Consider the following 17853-nt stretch of genomic DNA (forward strand, 5'->3'; position numbering starts at 1 on the left):
TAACCACAAGGTAAGAGTTGTCAGTTTTCCATGATGAAGTGTACACAAGCTATATGCTATATATTTCATTAACCAAGCTGTGCAAAAATACATTTTTTGGCACGTTTTCCCCATTCCAAATACACCACATTAAATGGTTACATTGTGCAGTTGCAATGTCACTTTCTATGTAGTTACTCAATTATATACCAATACTAAATGCGACAAAAATCAAGGAGCATAATCACCCACATAAACTGTAGAACATAATCACATGAGAGACTTAGTCTGGACAGGGAAGATATATAGTGTGACTATAAAAGCAACATTATGTTCTGTTCCCTCATAATGCAGAATGGAATATTACAAGGGGATGCATCATTTTCGATGCAAGAGGGAAAGTGGTTAAATGGAGATTAATCTACGAGGTCTGCGAGAAAAATAACGTACCTTTTTATTTTTTTCAAAAACTATATGGATTTGAATCACGTGCGATTACATCAGCCAACCTTGAACCCTCGTGCGCATGCGTGAGTTTTGTCACGCCTGTCGGTTACGTCATTCGCCTGTGAGCTGGCTTTGAGTGAGGAGTGGTCCACCCCTCCCGTCGGAATCCCTTTGTCTGACAACTTCCTGAGAGACTGGCGCTTTGCTTTATCAAAGTTTTTTCAGAACCTGTGAGGCAGATCGAAGTGGACACCATTCGAGAAATTCAGCTGGTTTTCGGTGAAAATTTTCACGGCTGATGAGAGATTATGGAGTCTTACTGTTGCTTTAAGGACTTCCCACGGAGCGGGACATCGCGCCGCGCTCTGAGGCGCCGTCGTCAGCCTGTTTCGAGCTGAAAACCTCCAAATTTAAGCCTCTGTTGACCCAGGACATCGTGAGAGAACAGAGAAGTTTCAGAAGAGCCCGGGATCATCAGTTTATCCGGACATTCCACTGTTCAAGGAGATTTTGTAATGAAAGACGTGTCGACAGATTGGCGCGTCGGCAGGCAGCCGGCGCGGCGCCACAGGAAAAACACCTCCGTGTTGATAACCATTTGTAAAAAACAGGCGGCTTTTGATGGCTTTCAGTAGAGTGAGTATCTGAGAAATTGTTTAACAGCTGGACATGTTCCAACTTGTCCTTAAGGCTTCCAACGGAGGTGTTTTTCCTGTGCCGCCGACCGCGCCGGCTGCGTCCCGACGCGCGGACCCATCCGCACGTCTTTCATTACAAAATCTCCTTTAACAGTGGAATTTCCAGATAAACTGCTGATCCCGAGCTCTTCTGAAACTTCTCTGTTCTCTCACGACGTCCTGGGTCAACAGAGGCTTAAATTTGGAGGTTTTCAGCTCGAAACAGGCTGATGACGGCGCCTAAGAGCGCAGCGCAACGTCCTGCTCCGTGGGAAGTCAAAGTGACAGTAAGACTCCATAATCTCTCATCAGCCGTTAAAATTTTCACCGAAAACCAGCTGAATTTCTCGAATGGTGTCCACTTCGATCTGCCTCACGGGTTCTGAAAAAATGTTGATAAAGCAAAGCGCCAGTCTCTCAGCAAGTTGTTAGACAAAGGAATTCCGACGGGAGGGGTGGACCACTCCTCACTCAAAGCCTGCCCACAGGCGAATGATGTAACCGACAGCTGTGAAAAAACTCTCGCATGCCCACGAGGGTTCAAGCTTGTCTGATGTAATCGCACGTGATTCAAATCCATATAATTTTTGAAAAAAATAAAAAGGTCGATACTTTTCTCACAGACCTCGTATTTTAAAAATCGTCTATTTACTTCAAACTCCTGATCACTTCAAGGATGCTACATGGATCTGCTAAATATAACAGAAATACACAGGAGGTGTGTGAAGTACTCCAACACCTAAATACCAAACATCTGTAACTTATCTAAATCTCTCTCAAACCTTAGGGTTTTATTAAAGCAAGATTAAATCCTTTACAATCAATCAGCCCTCTTTCTACCTGAATGTAGACCCCAGGCCTCAAAAGGTGTCGCATTTTCTCCAGGATCTCTTTCTGTAAAGCATCCCAGGTCACAGTGCGATCCATGTACAGTACAAAAGGAAGGCCAAATCTAAATGGCATAACACAAACTGATTAGCTCCTGACCAATACATAAGAATCTGTGCAGAAGTAGTTTAAAAAGGTTTGCAATACAATTTTCATAGAATATACAATTGTTTTTAAGCAACAACAAAAGCAGTCATTACACAAAGAATTTTTAGTGAAGCATAGTTGCACATAGTGAGTGAAGGATGTTATAAAGTAATCAGAGACAGGATTTTTTTCCCTAAATGATATTTTGATGGGTAATGCCAGTTTTCTTTCCCTCACAAAAATGTCACACTGTCCCCAGCAAAGAAATATTGTTTTGATTTACTGAGGGGTTTTTTTTTTGACAGAATGAACAGCAAAACTTCTGCTACATATATGACAAATGATCCATACAGATCACCAGTCTGTGACCAAAAGACTGATTTTGCTTCCTGCCCTTGCTACATCTCCACACATGGAACAGATGGCATCATCAATCTCAGTCTAGAAATGTACTTATGTGAAGCACTGAAGACAAAAGAATATCTGGATGGATACTTTGCCATCTTAAAAGCAAACATTTTGTATTTTTATACTGCTGTCTGATCAAATAATTTTCACAGAACACTGACCTCTTAGCGCAAACATCACAAATGCAGTGATTTTTATTGCCATGAAACCATATAGTTGCTCATAGATCTTCACCTCTTTTCTAAGCCTTGCTTCCACACCTCTTTCACATAACTTCATGCTGTGGCTGGTCAACTTTACACCCCATATAGTTACTGCAGCTCTGTATATCACCCTTATTCTTAAAAATTGGAATCGGTACACTTCTCCACTCCTCAGGCATCCTCTCACTTTACAAGATTTTATTGAACAATCTTGTTAGAAACTCCACTACCATCTCTTCTAAACATTTCCATTCCTCTACTGGTATGCCATCTGGACCAATTAACTTTCCACTCTTCATAGCTGTCCTCCTCGCTTCTTCCTTACTAATCCGCTGCACTTCCTGATTGTCCTCTCCACATCACTCAGCCTTCTCTCTCACTTTCATATTCTTTATTTTCTTTCTTTACTGTATTTGTTTGTAGACACTGACAAACTCAGACTTTGTTGTCTGTAAACTACCCCAGAAGAGTTACCAATATGATCTCACTAAACACAAAATATGCAAAATCAGAAGTTCAAAGGCTTGTCTCAGGAATTATTAGAATACCTTATGAAATGATGAAGAATATGGGACATAAGACTGCAAAGGGCTCTGGCTCCAGAGCCCATGCTTTCATTGTTTTTCCCACCAAATAAGCTTATATGGGGGGGAAAAAAAATCCTCAGAGTAAAGAAAGTGTGTAAAAACTGTGTAGTGTTTCAGACAGACCATCACTTAGGGGATGAACAAGAAGCAGCCACCCTCACTGACAAGATCGTATTACATGAGGAACCCGTGGACGAATTCAGTGTTATTATAATTATTTACTTAGAATTTTCCTGATGTCTCCCCTCCGTCTGTGTGAGAAATGGTGCTTAAAAGTTCAAAATGAAGAAAAACAAAAAATACTGTATTGGTCTGAACATAAGATGACCCTGCTTTTTCAAGATACAGTTGAGGAAAAATACTTTGTTTTTGTTTGTTTTTTTAAGAAAATACTTTTGATTGAAAATTATGCTAACAAAAGCAGACTGAATACAACAAACAGTGGTGCAAATAACAGTGCAAACTGGCTCCTCAGATCATGTCAGTCAGTCAGTCGATTCCTACGCTATAGCAGTCTGGTCTGTTTGAGGTTTGTTCCAAAATATATATATATATAAAAGAGTTGTTGGGAGGAGTTCATAGGAACAGCAACAGAAGGGATTCTGGGAGAACTGAAATTATAAATAATTGTGATTTATTCCGTTTTATGATGGCTCTGGTGGCAATCTTATTAACGGGATGCAGAGAAGTGGTTGTAATGTTATAATATAGAACAACATTTGGCACTATGAGTGTAAATTTTAACTCACAGACAGACTTCCACCTCTCATTTGGCTGCTGTGTTTGGTGATGAAGATAACATTTTAGAGTTATTGTCACCATCTACTGTTGTGTTGTGGATGTACATAATGTGAAAGTTTTTGTCTGCAGTTACAAGATGACCCTGTGTTTTTCAGATCTATTTTCGGATGAGAAAAAAAAAACTAATCTTATTTAGGTCAATAAGGTAAATCAAGTCAGCACACAGCTGATTAACAGTGTTGGGGAAAGTAACTTTGGAAAGTTACTTCATTAGTTAGTCTATACAGTTATATTTTACAGTTACTTCTTACATTTACTTCATTAGTAGCTGCGGACACCTTGTCGGCAGCTGCTGAATGTAATTAATAAAGTTACTCAATCTAATTTGGTTATTTTTAAGATTTAGTACTCAGAAAAGTAACTATTAGTTACTTTGCTGATTAGTTACTTTTCTGATTGCTCAATTTTACGAGTAACCAAGTTAGATTACTCGTTACCTTATTAGTTACATTACTTATTAGTTGCAAGTTTTCTGCAGATTCTAATAAAGTAATTGCATAAAGCTGCTAATGAAGTAACTGCATAAAGCACCTGTATAAAGCAACTAAAAAAGCAAGCAACTTGTCAAAGTTACTTTCCACAACACTGCTGATTAATAAGCATGCAGGACTGGTCTGACGGTCAATGTATCAATGTTGCAGAAGTGCTATCAGGCGCACCCCCCTTAAGAAAAGAAGCACAGAATTTTTAGAGGTCTTTGCTTGTGTGTGACAGATTGTAACACCATGAAACAACCTTAAATATTCTGAGATGCAGTACCTCTTTCCCTGGTGACCGGTGCAAGCTCTGTTACACACCAAAAGGATCATTTTTTCTGGTCCCAAATTTTTATTGGGTGATGCAGTTACAGGTGTCATTGCACCCTGCATGAAAGATGGAGTCCTGCTGATGTCTGTCCCATACTTGAAGTTGTTATGATTCAGGTTTGCTAAAAGACTTCCTGTAAAACAGAGGAACATGCCATAATCACCCCTTGTAGCAATCCAAGTGTGAGAAATCACAATATTTGTAAAATTGGAAAGTCTAACTTGCCTCTTTTTGTGCGTATGTTCTCCAGTTTAAAAGACTCTGGTGTCTCAAATGCAAAGATGGAATCACTCTCTTGGATAATGTCAAGATCATCATCATCATCGCAAAAAGAACGATGAAAACCATCATAATACATTTCAGTCAACACGAACTGAAAGAGAATAGTATTAATTTAAAATGAGCAACAAATCATTAAGTTGTTCAAATAAATATTCTAATAGGGATGGGTATTGATAACATTTTATCGACAGATACCATTATTGATTCTGCTTATCGATCCGATTCCTTATCAATTCCCTTATCGATACCTCTTGTGAATTTTCTGTGTACTAAAGTAGGCTTTACAGGTTTTCTATGTCAACACTTTATTGAGTCTTAAAGTAAATAAATATGAAACTGGTCACTGGATCCTTAAACTCTGGACATAATAAACTCTACATGGCGAATCCTTGTTCTCTGGACATAAATAGAAATAAACAAAATCTGTAATTTTTGTCAAAAGCATTTTCTTTCAGACATTATTAACATGAATGTCTTTCCATACATATGAGCTGAGCTCTTGCAGCTGGCTGTGCTGTACTTCAGGATGTAATTCATAAAGACAGCAGGACATCTCATTTTGGGAGGAAAAAAAAAAGTTTTAGTCAATTGTAGTTTATTGTCTGTATTACAGCGTTTGGAAAGAGGTGTCATTTTATTTAAAGCGGCAATTCGTTTTGAAGTTATTAATTTCGAGCGGACTCTGTCTTGGCAGAGAGCCGCGGAGCATTTGGAGATGTGCCAACAGAACGGAGGACGATTCTTTTTTCTTGACTGCAACAAGACAAGAATCCCAGTTAGTGACTTTAATCCACACAAAAGTGACTCACGATTGACATATTTTGCCGCTTCTGAAGAGCAGCGAATCAAAGAACCAACAAGTCAACAGATCGAAGCATTGCTTCATTGGTTCACACTTCAAAGTGGAGTTGCGCCGCGGAAGCGGTTGATTACAGAGCCGCTGCAGGGTCTGCATCAAGATAGAGAAATGATCATTTTCCCGACAAACACCCTAAAAAAAACAACGGCCGCTCTGAAGGACCGATAAGGGAATCGTTAAGCAAAATCACGATTGATATCTGTGGATCGAATCATTTCTTAACGATACCCGAAAACAACTAGTTCTCGATACCCAATCCTATATTCTAACCATGAAATAATATCACAGCATCAGTGTCATATAACACCAAAGCGCGCTCTCTCTCTCTCTCTCTCTCTCTGTCTGTCTGTCTGTCTGTCTGTGTGTGTGTGTTCTGCCACCCACCCAATTTCACATCAAGTGCCAAAATTCTTGTGCAAGTGAATGCAATCAAAGGACAACAGTTACACATACACAGTAGATATGTGACTGCCCAAACTAAACAGGCCAAAGGAGGAGTGTGCATGTGGTTTGTTTTTAAGAAAATGCAGTTCAAAATAAAAAAAACTGCTTGCATTTAAGAAGACCTAGGTGGAATGAAATCAAGGCGAGATAACCATTTGTCAAAATCCTTGCTTTTAGTTACATAGTAGCTCTATCATAAATGTGTGCACTCTGCCCTTACAATTCTGAAGGCAAATAGGTTTATAAAAATGTTTGACAGAGATAACCAGGATTATTGTGCATTTATAACAAACTAGTGATCACAGGCTGTACCGGCTTAAAGAACATGGTGCTAACACTGAGTGTCAAGAATACAGTGTCATGTTGGCAGACCCTGTGCTGATAAGAGACAGGAATAGCACCTGGTCCATTGGGATCTTTGTTTCACGTGACACAGCATCTCTGAGGCGATAGACAGTACTGTTGAGAGGTACGGCAACGCCAATTCTCATACAATGAGAGTACTTCCCCTGATAGACCACGGTCACATACAGAGGCCTGCCAAAAAGTAACAACAAAAGAACAGAGTTCACTATCTTTTGCTCATTTACCAATAAGACACCTGACATAAATCAGCAAGCAAAAATATGCATAACTTCACTGCTAGCAGAACCTTGTTTAAAAGATGGTAAAATATGGCACCCAAGCACTGCTATGGATAAAATTTGTAATTGTGAAATGCTCAAACAATCATGATGATTGTTTGCTTTTCCCCCACAGGGCAAAAATTAAATAAAATAATCTCCTTCAGGATCAGCCTGGTTAAACCTGGTAATTTACTTTGTTTTTTTGTTTGTTTGTTTTGCTTTGAGGAGTGGCAGCCATGTATCTCATCCCATACTACTGAGTCATAATAAATATTACATTAATCCACTTCCTTATTATGTCCGCCAAGGATGTAATAAAATGACCTGCGTTTATTTGCCTGTCTGTCTGTTAATAGGATTACCTTAAACTACTGCATGGATTTTGACAAGATTTTCACTACTGATAGATATTCGGCCAAGGAAGAACCCATTCAATTCTGGAGTTGATCTGGATCCAAATTCTGGATCAAATTTCACTTTATACACGCTTTGAAAGATTATGTGAAAACTACTTCATGGATTCTCACCACATTGTCACCACGGACGAATATTAGGCCATGGAAGATTCCATTAAATTCTGGAGGTGATCTGGATCAAGTTTCACTTTATATAGTCTTTGAAGGATTACATCAAAACTACTTCACTGATTCTCACCAAATTGTAACCACAGATACATACATATTAGGCCGAGAAAGACTCCATTAAATTTTGGAGATGATCTGGATCTGAATCTGGATTCTGGATCAAGATTTCACCTTATATATGCTTTGAAGGATTACGTCAAAACTACTTCATGGATTCTCACCAAATTTGCACCACAGATAGACATTAGGGCATGGAAGAATCCATTACATTTTGGAGGTGATCCAGATCCGGATTGGTAGACGTCAGAAATCTCTGATTGCTCTTGTTGTATAAATTAATCTTATCTGAACAGGGCAAAACTCATTCATCTTTCAATGATATACTCCATTACTGTGATGTGTGGGAAAGTGCTCTTTCTAAAAATAAAAGTTGGTAGCCTGAACGTGTGAATACAGTGTGAATAAGAATCAGTGGGGGAGTGGACAGGGGACAAAATCGTGCTCAAGCATAAGCCAAGGCAACCTACACCTAGTGTGCATACATCCTAAAAACTATTTTCTGCAAACATCCTGAGAGAAACGTGTTGTATTCAATTATTATCACCTCATGCTGTAGCACAGATCAGGCCAGAACTCACCGAGTGTGCGGTAGTGGAATCGGTAAGGAGATACAGAGGAAGGGATCAAATGTGTTGCTCTGTTTTTGGCAATGTGGGCATGTAAGAGAGGACCTGTATAAAGAAGCAAAATAGAACATAAATTGCAAGAGACTAAGGCTGAACTTACTGGACAATCATATTAGTAGGACGTTGTGAGCCTACCTGTACTGAGCCTGAAACAGTTCTTGCACAAATGACCCAGCAGAGAGGGGAGGAGAAGGGCCCTCTATGTTTTGGTGATCTTCTTCAATGGGTGGCTAAAATAATAATAATACAATAAATAAATAAATAAATTTTATCAGCCAAAAATCAAACTAGTTTATCAGGATTCATAAGCCATTGTGAAAGCAATGAAACCTTATACATCATTAATGACCACTCCCAGCAACTGAAGAGAAAACACAGCTCAACGAGCTCAGAACATTCAAAAGAAAAACAAAGTGCACGCACACACAGATTACTGTCAGGCAATGTCACAAAAAGCTTTGTTTGCCTAACCTCTACTAGCTGGAGCATTTTGATTTTCCTTGTTAATTATGTGAGTGTGGTTTAAACAGAGAAGCATTTTTGTATAAACTTAACTCTGAGTGAATATCCTGCTGACACCTTTTGCAGTAAAAAAAAAAAAAGACAAACAAAAGCAAACTCACCTTTACGGCAGGCCTACTGTTGGGGTTGACAGTGTTGATGTCTTCGTGTACTCTGTCCAGCAACCACAGCAGAAATTCTTGAGCATCGTGCTGAGCATTGCCTTTAAACTGGGAGGCATTTTTTGAAACAGCATTCTGTAACAAACAGCATAGCTCAAATTAAATTAGGGCAACATCAACAGTGCACCAACCTTAAAATGACCTATATTTGTGTGCAATTAAGAGTCAAATCATAAAGCTTAACAGACAGTTAAAACAGGTCATCTGTCTCTTAAAAACATAATGTTTGAAACAAATATCCCCTGAACAGTGATGCAGTCTTGATGAAAAACACCTTCGAGTCTCCTAGAAACTACCTAGTCTTCTTAAATGATCACTTTAAAGAGAAATAAGCTGCTTCTTATCTTGTCCATGTGTGAAGCAGGCTTGTGCCAAATTCCGAGTTGAATGTCTCCCAAATTCCAATTCAATTCCATGAATCTGAATTGAATTTGAACTGAGGCTGCAAACAGGAAGTAGAATTCCAATTCAAATTTGAACTGAAGGAAGTAGAATTCAAATTGAAGGAAGTACAACTGAAAGTCCATGAAATAACAGTTGATAATTTTGGTGTATTTCAGAATCATGCTTTACAGTATATTCCATACATGACTGTTTTACATATTTCATACAAATATTATTACTATGAACTTCATGTACACATATTTTAATTACAGCAAATGTTTCTTATTGACAGTTAAGAAACAAGTTTAACACGTCCTGGACTGCTGATGAGGATGTCCTCAAGCTTGGTAAGAGATGCTCTAAACCTAATTTTGCCTACTCTTGAATATTGAAACTGTACTGCAGCTTGCATAGGTTAGTTCCTTAATGATGTAATGATGAAATGTATGGTAAATCTAGATTTTTTTTATATGTTTTTTTTTATTTAGGCCTTGGTTACATCAAGGAGCACCTTCCCGACCATGATGAGGGCCATCCTACAGACTCTAGCACCTCTGATGAGGACTTCTTCTCAAATATCAAGCACACACACAAGAGACAGTCAAACAGTTGGACGCTTACCTAACATGTGCAACAGAAAGTGTGACCATGTTAACGGCTTATTCTGCTGTATGTAGCCTCTCTCTTAAGTTGAACACAGCCATGCCTGCCTCTGCAGCATGCGAGAGGCTGTTCAGTGCAGCTGGATTAGTATTCAGGCCAAATCAGGCAGCTATCTGCTCCCACAATTTTGAGAACCAGCTACTGCTGAAGTTGAATAAGGACTTTTACTACTTTGACCATTGACATTTGAGAACTGTTCACACTAAGGCAGGGGTGCAATTTGGGCTTTTTTTCCCACCCATTATGTACAGTAGTGTTCAGAATAATAGTAGTGCTATGTGACTAAAAAGATTAATCCAGGTTTTGAGTATATTTCTTATTGTTACATGGGAAACAAGGTACCAGTAGATTCAGTAGATTCTCACAAATCCAACAAGACCAAGCATTCATGATATGCACACTCTTAAGGCTATGAAATTGGGCTATTAGTAAAACAATGTAGAAAAGGGGGTGTTCACAGTAATAGTAGCATCTGCTGTTGACGCTACGAACTCAAAACTATTATGTTCAAACTGCTTTTTTAGCAATCCTGTGAATCATTAAACTAGTATTTAGTTGTGTAACCACAGCTTTTCATGATTTCTTCACATCTGCAAGGCATTAATTTTGTTGGTTTGAAACCAAGATTTTGCTCGTTTACTAGTGTGCTTGGGGTCATTGTCTTGTTGAAACACCCATTTCAAGGGCATGTCCTCTTCAGCATAAGGCAACATGACCTCTTCAAGTATTCTGACATATCCAAACTAATCCATGATACCTGGTATGCGATATATAGGCCCAACACCATAGTAGGAGAAACATGCCCATATCATGATGCTTGCACCACCATGCTTCACTGTCTGCACTGTGAACTGTGGCTTGAATTCAAAGTTTGGGGGTCATCTCACAAACTGTCTGCGGCCCTTGGACCCAAAAAGAACAATTTTACTCTCATCAGTCCACAAAATATTCCTCCATTTCTCTTTAGGCCAGTTGATGTGTTCTTTGGCAAATTGTAACCTCTTCTGCACGTCTTTTATGTAACAAAGGGACTTTGCGGGGGATTCTTGCAAATAAATTAGCTTCACACAGGCGTCTTCTAACTGTCACAGGACTTACAGGTAACTCCAGACTGTCTTTGATCATCCTGGAGCTGATTAATGGGTGAGCCTTTGCCATTCTGGTTATTCTTCTATCCATTTTGATGGTTGTTTTCTGTTTTCTTCCATGCGTCTCTGATTTTTTGTCCATTTTAAAGCATTGGAGATCACTGTAGAAGAACAGCCTATTAATTTTAAAGTTTTCCCCTCTCCAATCAACTTTTTAATCAAACTACGCTGTTCTTCTGAACAATGTCTTGAATGTCCCATTTTCCTCAGGCTTTCAAAGAGAAAAGCATGTTCAACAGGTGCTGGCTTCATCCTTAACTAGGGGACACCTGATTCATACCTGTTTGTTCCACAAAATTGATGAATTCACTGACTGTATGCCACACTACTATTATTGTGAACACCCCCTTTTCTACTTTTTTTTACTAATAGCCCAATTTCATAGCCTTAAGAGTGTGCACATCATGAATGCTTGGCCTTGTTGGATTTGTGAGAATCGACTGAATCTACTGGTACCTTGTTTCCCTTGTAACAATAAGAAATATACTCAAAACCTGGATTAATCTTTTTAGTCACATAGCACTACTATTATTCTGAACACTACTGTAGATATTACAAGGTGAAGAGGTTTTTGTGTGTAGTATGTGTGTGTGTGTGTGTAGTATGTGTGTGTGTGTAGTATGTGTTCATGGTGAGGTTTACCTCTGGTAAACTTCAAAACAAAAAACACATGACACCATGCTTGTGTGACTATTTTTTGTTGTACTTAAAAAATGCACTTTTGCTTTCTGGCATGTTTTGTTCTGTAACTGTTCTACAGCACCTACAATTACAACTTAGCCACTGACATTTGACAACTTGGCTATTCTCCAGAGATAGACTCCATCTGGACCATTCAGTCCTGTTGCTGCATCCCCAGTGATATCATTTGCCAGTGTGGGGCTAATTCTCTTTCGATGCATACTGAAATGAGGGCAATTCTACGGAAACGGAATTACAATCTGAGCTAATCTGTCATGGTTAGATGCCATATGTCCAGATTTTGCTGCTGTTGTAATTCCGTTACCATATAATTGCCCAAGAGTTGTCTCTTTCTAGGTGCGGTGATTCAAATTAGAGAGCAGCTTTTTTTGTGTGTAGTATGTGTTCCATGGTGAGGTTTACCTCTAGTAAACTTCAAAACAAAAAACACACAATGCCATGCTTGTGTGATTATTTTTTGTTATACTTAAAAAATGTACTCTTGCTTTTGTGGCGTGTTCTGTGACTGTTCTACAGCACCTTCAGTCTACAGTCAATTACAACTTAACCACTGACATTTGACAACTTTTCACACTAAGGAGGAATGGGGGCAAGAGTTTTTCTGTGTACTGATTTGATTTCAGTATTGATGGGGAAAATAAAAAACATTTTCTTTAAGTTGGGTTGCTTCTTTCTGTAACATTATGTCCTTATTCTGCAACCAAGCCAGAGGTATTCGTGTTCTTAGAAATAGTATAAGAAATGCAAACTGAAATTGTACTTTCATACTTAAGTATTTTTGAAAGCAAGCGCTTCAGTACTTTCACTCAAGTATAAATTTAAACGTCCAACTTTCACTTGTATCCGAGTAACATTTGACCAGTAGTATCTGTACTTTCACTTAAGTACTGAAGTTGAGTACTCTGTCCACCCTTGACAGTAACATGGAAAAAGATAATAGACCTAAAAGGCCATCTGTACTAGATCATTTTGGTGAGCTAATTCCCACAAGGACACCAGGAAACCACCTAGCCATCTGCAAGTACTGCAATACTCCAATCTGTGGCTCCATCAAGACAACTTCAAATTTCAAACAGCATCTACAGTGGTCCCTTGTGTATCACAGGAGTTACGTTCTAAAAATAACCCGCAATAGGCGAAATCCGCAAAGTAGTCAGCGTTAGTTTTTACAATTATTATAGATGTTTTAAGGCTGTAAAACCCCTCACTACACACTTTATACACTTTTCTCAAACAGGCATTAACATTTTCTCACTTTTCTCTCCTGTGTAAACACTCTCTTTTTTCTTCTGGGCGAGAAGATTATAAACAGACACACACAGAACACAATGCGCGTGCTCTCCCTTCGCTCACTGCCTCCGGGGGTACGGATGCGGGACCCGCAAAGAATCCAAGTCACGGACACGGAGCTCTGCGGCTGCGGTATACCGAGACCCTGCGGCGCTGTGGATTTTTCCGCAAGAAATCACCATTAGGTGACATCAGGTATAATTAAGCAACTGGGAAGACTAAGGCAGAGAATCCAGTAGTCTTCACATACACTGCTGGGGAATGTAATGTAATTAATGAATTTAGAACAGTAAGGTGTTACTGAATTGTGTTGCAGTCAAATGTAATAAAAGTAATTCTAAAGTAAGGCATTGTGTCCTACAGTAAATATTAAATGTACACTGTAGGTATGCACTTGTAAATGACTAGAGCCCGACCGATATGGATTTATTGAGGCCGATGCCGATAACTATTTGGATGAAAAAAAAGCCGATAATTGATAAATCTAATGATTTGCCGATAGCCGATAAATCGGCCGATAGTGAATCTGAATGTTTCAACCTCTTAGCAGTAAACGAAAGTTTTTCATGCTAGAAATAAGGTCTACACAACGTGGGCTTAATAAAAAGCATGACCAATGCAGTGAAGCACATTTGACACATTACTACATAACTAAAAGTTAATCAAACTGAGTTGAACTGAAACGGGAGAAATGTGGGGTGAATGTAATCGCAAAGTTATTACAAACAACATCCTTATAAACTTACTTGTATGCTTTTTGTCAGCCGATCAGTGCAATGTGAAGGCAAACTACGGGAGCCGGTGATGAACACATTTCAGCAGGGATGTAAGCAGCTCTCAGTTGAATGGAGTCAGAGCTCCATCTACTGGACAAACGGTGCAAGGACATTTTACATTGCCACCACAAACATTATTTCAGTAACTGTTCTGTTTATGAGAAATTATCGGCGTTCTATCTGCAAAATTTCAGCCGATAGGGAGTACTTTGAAAAGGGCTTATATCGGCCGATAATATCGGCCGGTCGATATATCGGTTGGGCTCTATAAATGACTTTTTATTGTGACTCAAGTGCTGCAGGCCATATTTATCAAGAAAGCAAATCATTTGTAGAATGCATTACACTATACTCTCTTGAGAACATTTTAGGTTGAAATAAATAACATGGCTTTTTTGCTTACAGTGAAACATCCTGAAATCTTGACTGAGTCTGCAACCAGCAGTCACACAACCCAACCAAACCAAGATGCAGATGACGGTCATCCTCCAGCAACAACTTCAAACTCTAAGTGGTCAACGTCAAGTTGTTCTCACCAATAGCATTGTAACATACATTGCAAATGGTCTGCTCCCCCTCTCGACTGTTGAAAATAAGGATTTTATGAATGCGTTTCAACTGGCCCAACCATCCTTCACAGTGCCATCTAGAAGAGCTCTCATCCAGAACCTTATCTCAAAACGCTCAGATTATGTAAAAGCACATCTGGCTAGTCCAATCGGAAAAGCTCACCATATTTGCCTGACAACAGATCTATAGTCAAATGGATCAATGAGGTCATTCTATGGGATGACGGGCCATTTTATTGTTGATTTGGATTTGCAGAGCATTGTGTTGAGCTGTCAGCATTTTAAAGGCAGGCACACAGCTGAGAATATTTGTCAAGTTTATAAGGATGTTCTTGAGAATTTCAAAATTCAGAACAAAGTCTCTTTCATTGTAAAGCCCCTTTCACATCGGGCCTGCTTCAAGTTGCATATATGCTGTGTATTTAATAACGCAGGAATGTCTGCGTCAGGTGCGCGCAGCAGGGGGCGAGAAGCTCGAGGAGAGGAGGTGAGACCGCCGAGGAGCTGCAGCCAGGCTGTAATGAGCAGGTGTGCACTCTGATTTCTTTTCTAGTTTATCTTTCTTCTTGTGCAGCGCTGTAGGTGTGAGCTCTGATTTCTCTTCTAGTTTCTTCCTGTGACCGTGGAGCTGCAGCCGGTGATCGCGCATGCGCGATCTGTCTGTAGGTGGACATGGCGATGTCCTCCTTGAGGAGATGTGGAAATGTCCTCTGTGAGGACACTGGATGTAGACATGTCCTCTACCTGACCATCAGTCTGTGAGCAGGGGCTGATGGACTTTATTTAACACAATCATGAAAGAACTCATGAGGAGGTGAGAGCGCTGAGGAGCTGCAGCCAGGCTGTGTGATTTATAGCTCAGCAACAATGGAGCACAGCAGAAATCATAAATTGGCATTGGGTAGCCTTATATTGTGTGGGTGTGGCATCCAGTCATGTTAAGTACCGTTACATTGCCTCAACGTTCATGAAAAATACTTCCTTTCTGCATCCAGTGCTCTACACTGAAAATCTGTGAAATGTGAAAGGGGCTTAACTGACAATGCTAAAAATATGATAAAGGCATTCACACTATTTCTACCACATCATGTTAAGAGTGAAGAGTACAAGGAGGATAATACCTCTGATCTAGAAGTGATCAATGTAGAGGAGGAAATTGCATACTTTCCTCCGTAAAAACATCCTGCTAAGCCCATAGTCTACAACTACTAGTCTGTGGTGATGCAGAGGATGCCGGCTCAATAAAAACCCTCCTAACTAAAGTTCAGAAACTTGTATCTTTTTGCCATAAATCCACGCATGCTACCGATGTCCTGGAGGGAATGCATAAACCTCAACCTGCTAATGTCATCCGCTGGAATAGCCAGCTAAAGATGTTGAGGTCAGTCCTTTCAGTTCCCAGCGATGTCCTTGCTGAGCTCAATTGCTCTATCCAGCTGTCTGCACATGAATTCAAAGTCATCCAGGAGCTTTGTGAAATCAGTGACATCAAGCTTTGTGATCCCTTGTATCAGAGGCTTACGACATACAATTAAAGATGTGAGGATGACTGGGAACAAAAAGTTTGTGCCCACTTTACAAACTTCACTTGATAAACATCTTCAAAAATTTGAGGACATGGAGTCCTTCCAGTTGGCTGCCACGCTTGATCCCAGATTCAAACTGGACTGGTGTATTGGTGAAGAGCACATCCAAATTAAAAAAAATCTCCTCTCTGCAAAAACCAAATCCACCTCCCCAAAAGTCAATGACACAGACATCAGTACCCAGAAAAGGAAATGCCCCAGACTCTTTTCCGACATGGAAAGCCAATCGGCTACTGTTACTTGGCTATAAGGAATTTCACTGAATTGCAATTAATTGAATTCACTTCCTTTAATTCCAATTCAACATCCTGCAGGGTGGAGCCAATTCAATTCAAATTCCAATTCCTCAAATGAATTGAAATTCCAAATTCTGAATTTTGCACAAGACTGGTGTGAAGGGAGGGGAATGAGGAGGAGGGCAGTGACTGAACAGTCCACCTCTCTTCCACAGAGCGGGTGGTGTGTCACAATAGATACAAACCGCAATGAGTAATTCCACTAAAAGGTAAAACAAAGAAATTCCACATATTGCAACCTCTTTGATTGGAGTACCTAAATACTGCAGGCATAGACATACAGGGCTTTTGCCCAGTAACCAAGGGGACCGGGTGCTTGTCAAATTTGGTGGAACTCCTGCAGATTAAATGCCAACCATTTAAAAAGGAGGGTGGAAGATGATCTTTGTCCCTACCTATTAAATGTCTGTAACACAGTAGTGCACATGCATGCAAAGCAGCCAACTTCCTCCAAGACTAGGCATTTTATGCAAATTATGTATATGAAACAAATGCTTGAAAAAAAAGAAAAAAAAAAACGCTACAAATTTAATCACTTATGTTTCTTTTTTACTTGCAGAGACCCTGACGTTTATGTTGATGCCAAGCAAGACTCAGGAAAATGCCAAGATTAACCATACTACAGCAAACAAAAATTACTGAGTTTTGGCACCAGACCAAGAGTGTCAAACAGGTGCAGTGACTTTATGCAAAAACTAACAAAATGCAGGGCCAATATTGACATTGGTATGAAAAACGTCAACCTTTCAGCTTTCTATCTAGCCATAAATTTATTTCCTATACATACAGTAGTGTTCAGAATAATAGTAGTGCTATGTGACTAAAAGATTAATCCAGGTTTTGAGTATATTTCTTATTGTTACATGGGAAACAAGGTACCAGTAGATTCTCACAAATCCAACAAGACCAAGCACTCATGATGCACAGTCTTAAGGCTATGAAATTGGGCTATTAGTAAAAAAAAAAAAAGTAGAAAACGGGGTGTTCACAATAATAGGAGTGTGGCATTCAGTCAGTGAGTTCATCAATTTTGTGGAACAAACAGGTGTGAATCAGGTGTCCCCTATTTAAGGATGAAGCCAGCACCTGTTGAACATGCATTTCTCTTTGAAAGCCTGAGGAAAATCAGGGCTGTGAAATGAAAATTGTGAAATCCGAGGAAAATTCGCAAGGGGCCTGCCCCCCCCACCCCCTTAAATTTTCATCTACAGATACATTTTTAACATCTCCTGGAAGAACAAATCTCAAAAAAAATTAGTGCATATTTAAATGATCCTGGATTCAACCTTTCATTTGAACCGTCAATGATGATGTTGAAATTACAGAATATGATTTTCCTTTTAATTGTAAACCAAAGTATGCATTAACTCAGAACAATTAAATTACATGAA

The 17853-nt window shown here is 39.4% G+C and overlaps 1 protein-coding gene across 1 annotated transcript in view; it reads right to left on the reverse strand.

The window, feature by feature from the left end:
- usp31 (ubiquitin specific peptidase 31) overlaps positions 1–17853 on the reverse strand; it is a 45188-nt gene that overhangs the window by 17866 nt on the left and 9469 nt on the right. Inside the window, exons 2-8 of the mRNA XM_034190497.1 lie at positions 8989–9123; positions 8501–8595; positions 8318–8410; positions 6871–7006; positions 5110–5257; positions 4837–5017; positions 1944–2055 (exon numbers count right to left, since the gene is read on the reverse strand). Coding sequence (XP_034046388.1) covers positions 1944–2055; positions 4837–5017; positions 5110–5257; positions 6871–7006; positions 8318–8410; positions 8501–8595; positions 8989–9123 — 900 coding nt within the window. The remainder of the gene's footprint in view (positions 1–1943; positions 2056–4836; positions 5018–5109; positions 5258–6870; positions 7007–8317; positions 8411–8500; positions 8596–8988; positions 9124–17853) is intronic.

This window comes from Thalassophryne amazonica, chromosome 16 (genome assembly GCF_902500255.1).
Source record: "Thalassophryne amazonica chromosome 16, fThaAma1.1, whole genome shotgun sequence".
Taxonomy (NCBI): Eukaryota; Metazoa; Chordata; class Actinopteri; order Batrachoidiformes; family Batrachoididae; genus Thalassophryne; species Thalassophryne amazonica.